At 31.5% G+C, this 9199-nt stretch overlaps 1 protein-coding gene across 1 annotated transcript; it reads left to right on the forward strand.

The window, feature by feature from the left end:
* Positions 1-574: 574 nt before the first annotated feature.
* Positions 575-5154, forward strand: LOC132750161 (collagen alpha-2(VIII) chain-like; the record flags this gene model as incomplete). The annotated part of the gene is made up of 3 exons (XM_060740103.1): positions 575-785; positions 2361-2388; positions 4748-5154. Coding segments are annotated over 3 exons (646 nt in total), but the record flags the coding sequence as incomplete, so codon positions are not given.
* Positions 5155-9199: the final 4045 nt, after the last annotated feature.

Genomic DNA, 9199 nt, shown 5'->3' on the forward strand with positions numbered 1-9199 from the left:
TTTTTTCCTGAATGTAAAGAGCGTTAAATTAATTAATTAATGAACTAAACAAAGAAACAATCTTTTTAGAGCTAATTCTTAATAAACTGTATGTAAAATTTACGGCCAAATGATCCACATTTTATTTATTTTTGTGTGATATATCCAAAGAGGGTCATTTGTGTTTTCACACCATGCATTGAATTTCAATCTGATTAAAGGGTAATAAAACTTAAATTGATCGATCTATACTTCTGTTACGTAATATGTTAAGTAATTTATGTCATGTGATAACAATGTTTTCACACGTTTTGGGGGGCCAATCAGATATGTCATTGATTCATTTTGCAATCCAATCAATTTATTAGCCGAATGGTGATTCCTTTATTCATTGGTAATTGAAAATAAGTACTGCATAACCCAAACTCAGCCCAATTTTATTGCTTATATATATTAGATATATGGTCACGTGGTATAGTGGTGCAACATGAATTCAAATGGGGAAGTATAAACTGGATTTAGAATGTTTTAAACGATTTTTTGGACTTAAAAATTGGACAGTGAGGTAGTGTAGTATCCTTTTATTTTATGTCAGGCCAAAATTTGAACAAAATAAGAAAAAGAAAAGAAAAGCTATATCTCCATTATCTACAGAAACTCAATACACGTGTAATGTACCGCGTCTAAATCAGTCAGGTGAAGCACAGGTAAACACGTCAGGTGGACAGTTGGACAATAAACGTGTATTCAACTTTGGAATAGATTTGTTTACACCAAATACACAGCTGATAAACATGACTTCGCCAGTAAGTAACTTCTCGATGTTTCTACTGTTCGTTTATGATATATTACAAAATATTGATACTAATTTAGAAGGAATATTTACAATAAATGAACTTAAGTTTTTCCTCTTGATGTTCGCTGATGACGCGGCATTATTTGCGCACTCACCCGAAACACTGCAGTCTATGCTAAATGACCTTAACCGGTACTGTCGTACGTGGGGACTAACAATCAATACGAACAAAACCAAAGTTATGGTATTTGAGCGTGGTCGACATACTCAGTGTAATATATTTCTTAATAATACACAGCTAGAAGTAGTCCCATCATTTAAGTATTTAGGAACGCATCTCTTCAAAAATGGATCGTGGTATAGAACACAAATTAGAATATCAAAACATTCATCATTTGCGCTCCATAACCTATTTATAGTTTTTAATCAAATTGAATTACCTTTGAAAGAAAAATTTCGTCTGTTCGACAGTTTAGTAGGTTCTATATTAAATTATAATGCATCAGTCTGGGGGTATCATGATGGCAACCACATTGAACAAATACATTGTAAATTCCTTCGAAAATTGTTATGTGTAAAACGATCGACAAATCTATACGGCTTGTTTGTATGGTGAACTTGGGCGATATCCCATGAAAACAGCACGGCAATTGATAATTATCAAATATTGGATACAAGTTTTGAAATCAAACAACCCATTAATTATAAATATATACGAAATGTTGAAAAACGACGCAAACAATGGTAACTCATACAACGGTCTTAATTGGGCACATCATATTAAAATTTTGCTTGAAAAAATAGGATTAGGAAATTTGTGGCTTTCTCAGAATTCCAATGATATCAGTTATGTTATTATTAAGCAGCGAATATTAGATATCTTTAAGCAATCGTGGTATACTACAATTAACAATTCTAATAGGTTATCGCACTATTGTTTATTCAAACACGAATTTGAAACAGAGAAGTACCTGCAGTTAAACATGGACACTAAATATAAAACTACAATTACAAAGTTTAGATTATATACAAATAATCTAGCCATTGAAACTGGACGATATAACAATACTGACCGACAACAACGATACTGTGCTCAATGTAATATGAATATGATTGAAGATCCTTATCATTTTTTACTTGTTTGTCCTAAATACAAACAGTTACGAATCAAAACTTTCACCCCGTATTTTTGCAGATGGCCATCTATTCAAAAGTTCACTACTTTAATGTCAACAGATTCTATAAGATCAATTTACAAATTAGGTCGATTTTTATATTTGGCTTTCAGAGAAAGACAATGATACCATTAAGAAACTAGACTTAAAAATGTTTGTTAAATCTAAATTGTTAAACTTTTGTTCTTCTGGTAAAGTTTGTATGCACCACTATACATGTTTATATTTGTATGGCTATAAATATTGTTTGTATTTAATGCCAATAAAATATTCTGTTCTGTTCTTAATGATTATGTTACGGTCAAAGAAATTTTAGGTAATCATTCAATCAAAACCATAATTTTTCATATGTTTATTCATTAAAGTTATTCTTTGCTGATTCTATTTGTAAAATATTTTTTTGATTTAAGTGGTCAGCATTTGCTCGCCTGAATGAAGGTTAAATTTGCTGATCATTTAGAAAAAGAAGAGTTTTACGGCTTTCATCAATTTGAATTAATATTAAATTGATCAGCATTTTTTTTTTTTGTCGTTGACATGACTAAATACAATATATTAACTTTGCAGACAACATAAAATGAATAATAATTTCACGGCAAAATATCATTTTTCTCTATATATCTTAATAGTCAGCCTATCTCGCTTGCATGTAAAGAGCGTTAAACTTGCCGAACATATAAAATAAGAAGTTTTACGGCCTTAAATAAAATTGAATTAATATCTAGCTGATCAGCAGTTTTTCACAAATTTATGTGGTCGGCATGATTTTATAAAATATGTTTTCCTGAATGTAAAGAGCGTTAAATTAATTAATTAATGAACTAAACAAAGAAACAATCTTTTTAGAGCTAATTCTTAATAAACTGTATGTAAAATTTACGGCTAAATGATCCACATTTTATTTATTTTTTGTGTGACATATCCAAAGATGGTCATTTGTGTTTTTCACACCATGCAATTCGATCTCAATCTGATTAAAGGGTAATAAAACTTAATTGATGGAATGTTTTCACAAGATTTTGGGGTGTGAACATACATTTGGGGCCAATCAGATATATGTTATTGATTCATTTTTTATTCCAATCATTTTATTAGCCGAATGAGAATTCCTTTATTCATTGGTAATTGAAAATAAGAACTGCATAAGCCAAACCCCGCCCAATTTTACAGCTAAATGATTATGGCACTGTCTAAGAAATTTAAAGTAATCATCCAATGAATGAATGAATGAATGAATGAATAGATGAATGTATGAATGAATGAAACAATGAGTGAGCGAGTGAATGAATGAATGAATGAAAAAATGAATGAATGAAAAAATGAATGAATGAAAAAATGAATGAAAAAATGTGTGCACTCACTCACTCACCAACTCACTCACTCACTCACTCACCAACTCACTCACTCACTCACTCACTTCATATATTTTCCGGAATATGATATTCTTTTATATGTAAGATCACCATATTATGACTACATTTTCTAAATTTTATCCAATATATATCACATAGAAGACATTTCATTAACATATACTGAAATAAGATAATTTAACAATAGAAATTGAGAAATATATCAATTATTATTTATATATCAATATTTATTATTTGTAATAGTGTGATCTTGAAAATACGTCTTATCAAACATCTCTCGACGTCGCCTAGAATAACACTAATAGCTAGTTGACACCTAATTGACATCTTCAATGTTTTTCCTTCTTTATCTAACTTGTCAGCAGTTTTCGATAACGCTTCTTTATTTAAACTAGTTAGCAGTTTCTTATATAAATTATCATATATATCATCATTCGTCAGCAGTTTAGTATTACATCAAATCGGCCCGTGCAAAAATCGGCTCTAACACGTTTCGGCCCATATTTTGTCTTTATTTAGTCCGGGAAGTACATAAAACTACCTTAAATATTAATATATATTACCTTCCAATTAGATTAATTTCCGTTCCTTTTAAATTGGAATTAATTCCAATAGGATTTATTTCCAATAAAAAGTATTGGAAAAAACTCCAACTGGAATAATGTCCAGTTGGGTTTTATTCCAATCGGATTTTTTTCCAGTTAAATTTAATGGAAAAAAATCCGATCGTATTTTCCGAAAAAATGCTTAAATAGACGTTATTTCAACAAGAAAATGCATACAAGTACATATTAAGCATGTGTTTATGTATTTCGAAAATTTCATAAAAATTGAAATTCCCGTTGGAATAAATAATAATGTTGGAATAAATTCCAATTGGAATTTAAATAATTCCGCCCGGACAGCATAATTCCGATCGGAATACATGAAATTCCGCCCGGAATTTCTTTTTAAAATACAATTTTTGATAAGAAAAAAATGAAAAAATAGCTTTAAATGAAGTCAATTATTAATAATTAACATTAAATCTATCGGATGAAATGATTTTTGAGTGTTTAGGGCAAGTATAAATGGTAGTGAAGTTTGCCACTATCCCGGTGGTGCAAAGATTTTCCGGTGGGTGTTACATTATGAATAGCACTTACAAACCACGTTAATTACCAAAACGAGGTCAAAATATGCATATATTGCCTTTACTGCGTTAGTAACGCAGTAGAAATATATAGTTGTAAATACTAAAAAATCAGTCATTAAACGCACATAATATGTAAAATATTACTGGAATCTTGAAACTTTTTATTTTTCCTTACATCTTAGTACATTTTTATCAAGTTTGATTTTATTGAAATATTTTGACTTATCTAGAAGCATGTAGCTTTAATATATATATATAAAATATAAAATATATATGAAATGTTATCTTTCAGCACCAAACGTAGCATTCAGCGTATCCCATTTGACAGACACCGGTCCTTCTCCTGGTGAAATAATGAAATATAAAACAGTTTTGTTAAATGCAGGGAATGGATATAATCCGTCAACTGGAATATTCACTGCTCCTGTTGGTGGTACATACTCATTCAATGTTCAAATGTGTTTACATCCGGGCACTTATTCGTACTATGTTATAAAAGTTGGAAGTAAAACAGTGTCAGCCCAATATGGATACGATGCAAGCTACTACGATTGTTTTCCAAGTCATGCACTGGCTGTTGTTCAAAAGAATGAACAAGTCACTGTTCAATGGACAACCTCTAGTTATTCTTCAGGTCGTATCTATGAATACAATAGTTATACAAATTCCTTCTCTGGTGTTTTGCTACGTACACTATGATTGAATATAACAAGTATTAACGTTTAGAAGATACTTTCAAATTCATTTCCGTCTCTTAATTATAGAAATCAGAAAACTCTTCTCAAGTTATGCTTCATTAGTATATAATGACCCATATACTTTTTAAGTCAGATGTTTCATCTCAGATAAATTCTAGAAAAACATATTGAATACTATAGAAATCAATTTAAAGAAGGTAACTGTTATTTTAATTCAATTACCTAAAATGTATGTTCAGTTTGAATGTTTAAATATTTCACTGATTGAATCATGTTGAAATATCGACAATATCTGCATGTTATAACTATAACTAAATGTTGATATGTAATAAAAAAATTTGAAAAAAATACAGAGTTTTTTATCGCATTTTACGTCAGTTTTAGTTACTTTTACTTTTTAATAACTGGTACACATCAATAGTTAGGTAACACTTGTTTTAACTACTTTTCTATTTTATATTAACGAACACTATTAAGGCATTGGACTGGACATTAAGATACTTCGAAGCGTCAGCAGCGTAAAGCCAAACCTCAAAGACTTTTTTCATCAAGTTCCCTGGAATGTACTGTTGGAATGTGATTTGAATATTCATAAAATAAATGTTTTACAAATAATTACTGAAAATACCTGACTATTATATTGGTTTTGGATCGAACCAATAATAATTATTTGAAAACATCAGTATTAGGATACATTTGATCACATCTTGAAATATTGGCCGAGTTCGGTTACTAAAATAAACTGATTTTACAATGTCAAGATTAGCCAACATTTTAGCCACTGCCTGGCTTCTGTACCGCGAGCAGATTTTTTTTTTGTAAAATTTCATAGAGAAATCATTAACGTAAATGGCATGCGACTCGGTGAAAACACAGGTGGTAGTATCAGTGTTCGGCCACCCCACCCCATCCCACCTAACAATCCGGATGTAGTGCTGGTGGTGTTTTGTTTTAAGGAGAACTTCTCATTCAAGAGGGAAACTAGTATACTTTTGATGAATTGTGTGCAATATTTAAAATGAGATGTAGAATATAGGAGTATCATAACAGCAGTAGAATTATTTTTACTTAAACTACATTAACAAGAATTAGCAAAATAACAAAAACATAATATACCTATCCTACAATCTGTATTAACAATTATTATCAAAGATATGGAAGGATGTCGCTGTATCTATAAGGTCATGCACTGATCAGAACAATACCAAAATTCTTTACAAAATATATATGAGTGAAATCTGAGAAAAATGATCTATGATGTCTGTACCTGTAATTGCTCCTACGAGTTTAAACAATTTTGGTTGAAAATCTAGGTCAAAGCCAAAAATAGCAAAATCTTTTTAACACTCTAGGGGCTACTGTTCAATCCAAATATTCTGGACATTGGTCAGAAAGGTTGTTTACTAGCACTCAAGTTCGAGTATGAGTCACCTTGGGTCAAAAACTAGGTCACATAGACCAAATATGGAGAAAACTTGTTAACGCCCAAGATGTTACACTTTCATGGGTCGTCTTTGATGGAAAAATAGCCCACATATGAAAAACTATTGTTAACACACTTGAGGTAACATTTTCAGCCCAAGTATCCTAGAAATTTGTCAGAAAGGTCGGTTTGGTGATTTCTTGTCCATTTCAAATATGGATCATATTTGGTCAAAAACTACAAATCCCATGTATTAGAATTCCTTAACACACTAGAGGTTACATTTACATCAAAATATCCTATGGTTGTTTTGTAAATTTCTAGTTCTAGATTGGTATGGTTTGTCGAGGGTTAAAAAGCCCGATAAAGGAAAATCCTTTTAAACTCTCTAGAGGTAATATTTTCTGTTCAATATAATTGAAATTTGTTGGTAGGGTTGTTTATGTAGATTATATCTAACAATGCTTGAATAATGAAAATGATAAAGGACTTATGAATTTTCAGAATTGATTTTATTATAGATTTGGTTATATCAATGAATTATTAAGGTTTTGAAAATCAATGTAGAGATACAACACAGCAGAATGATATTAGCTGCTTTACTTGTTATAGCGTCTGTAAGCGAACAGCATGGATCCTGATCAGACTGCGCGGATGCGCAGGCTGGTCTGGATCCATGCTGGTCGCAAACCCATTATGTTGGTTTTGTCGTGATGCGGCTCATTTATTTTTACATCAAAGTGCTGTACGTTAATACATAGATCTGAAACATGGATAGCTACACATAAGGAATGTACTTTAATTTAGAAATTAAATATGGAAAAACAGAATCCCTAAAATTTGAAAATATTGCAGGCACTGTTCGATTGAGCAAGTTCATGAACGGCACTGAAAAGTACAAGTTACCGTCCACGCCCCTAGCACCGGCTTAAGCAGAATTCAACATTTAATCTCTGTAATGATGAAATTTGGAATTTATAAACATCCACAAATGTCACAATATATATCCAGTAACGCAGGAATGTGCAAATAACGCAGGAATTGTGCAAAAGTAACGCAGAATTGTGCAATTTAGTGGTTAAAACGAGCACCGCGATAAGTAAATGGACCAATATTTTTTATTGTACACCAGTTAGCGCATACGGTTGCTGAGACATTATACTTCAAACTCATCAAAATATTTTCATAATAATGTTTATTTTCAATATTATTCGTGAAAATGACAACCTGACTAGCGTATTGATGGCGATTTTTAGTTTCGTTGATTTCTTTGAATACAATAACGTACAAATTACTCTATGATTTATTATATTCGGTGTACCTGAGACATTTCCCAATCTTCTCGTGTCATTTTTAGCAGTTAAAACGTAATTGAGACGAGGTAACGCCGAATTCGTGAATAAAGCACTGAAGCAACGGCGGTTATCTCATTAAAAGTAGCTAAATCCTATTTAACCAGCTTTCATCTATTGTTATACGACATTTGTAGTATACAGAATATGGAAAAAAGTTTTAATTGTGTTAAATGTGCATATTTATTTGACGAAACACAAAAGGCACATTCAAAACGGTAATCAGGTTGTCTTCTCAGGAATGATCTATGAAAGTAAACAAATTCCTGAAAAAAAGGAATAAATGGTAAAAGTATAATGTCGTAGCAGCCGTATGTGCTAATTCATTTCTTTAAATTTGATTCAGAATAAAATATTGTACTTCGTTTTCTTACTGTGTTATTCGTTTTGGCAATAGCGTTGCACAGATTCGGCGTTACTTTTACCATAATTGTACATTCCTGAATATGCACGGTGGATGCACGGGGGTAATCATGGAACCTTCCATGTGACACTTTAGTGCTATTCAATGAGTAGCGGCGTACGGTGCCCAATTAAAAAATTTTCATGTGCCCTTAACGAGAAAACATTGGGCGGAACTAAATAAAATGGAAATTATAAAGGGGATCTGAGGTTATTGAGCTTGCATATCACAGACAGGACATTAAAAGACAAATTTAAAAAGCAGGCAACATATTCTAAGATTGATTATACAGTATTCAAGTAGAAATACCCGAATCCACCCCACCCCCCAGATGAAAAAATAAGATAGAAGATACCCAAAAATACCTACAACAACAGTAATGTCGTAATGTTTAATTCTATGTTCGTATAGACTACAAGCCTGCATAGTGATTATGTCTTTCATTTTAATAAAAAATAACACTGAAGACTTCTTATTTCTGTTTCAATAGTTCATACTGTACTCAATAAACAGATGATTTCTCTATTGCTCTTCAGTTTCGCAAATAAAAAATAGTCCAGCAATTTGCCTGGCAATACACAGCATTAGTATGTAGGAACATCACCTTTTCCTTGTCCTATCATTAACTTGAGTAGAAATAAGCCTTAGTAGGGACATTTACCGTAGGCTGAAAAGGAAATAACAAATATTTGGTGCTCTATAATAAATCAAAGCGCAGAAGGCGCTGAATTTGTTTGGGTCTCAGAATGTAAGAAAGGTACGGGTTGTGAGATTATATGTATAGTGCCACCAATGCTTTCCAGCGTTTTAATTGTAGTAAATTGGCTATAAGACTAATTGCAACACTGATATTCAATCCAATTATTAT

Source organism: Ruditapes philippinarum, unplaced genomic scaffold (assembly GCF_026571515.1).
Source record: "Ruditapes philippinarum isolate M1 unplaced genomic scaffold, ASM2657151v2 ctg15501_1_1_1_1, whole genome shotgun sequence".
Classification (NCBI taxonomy): Eukaryota; Metazoa; Mollusca; class Bivalvia; order Venerida; family Veneridae; genus Ruditapes; species Ruditapes philippinarum.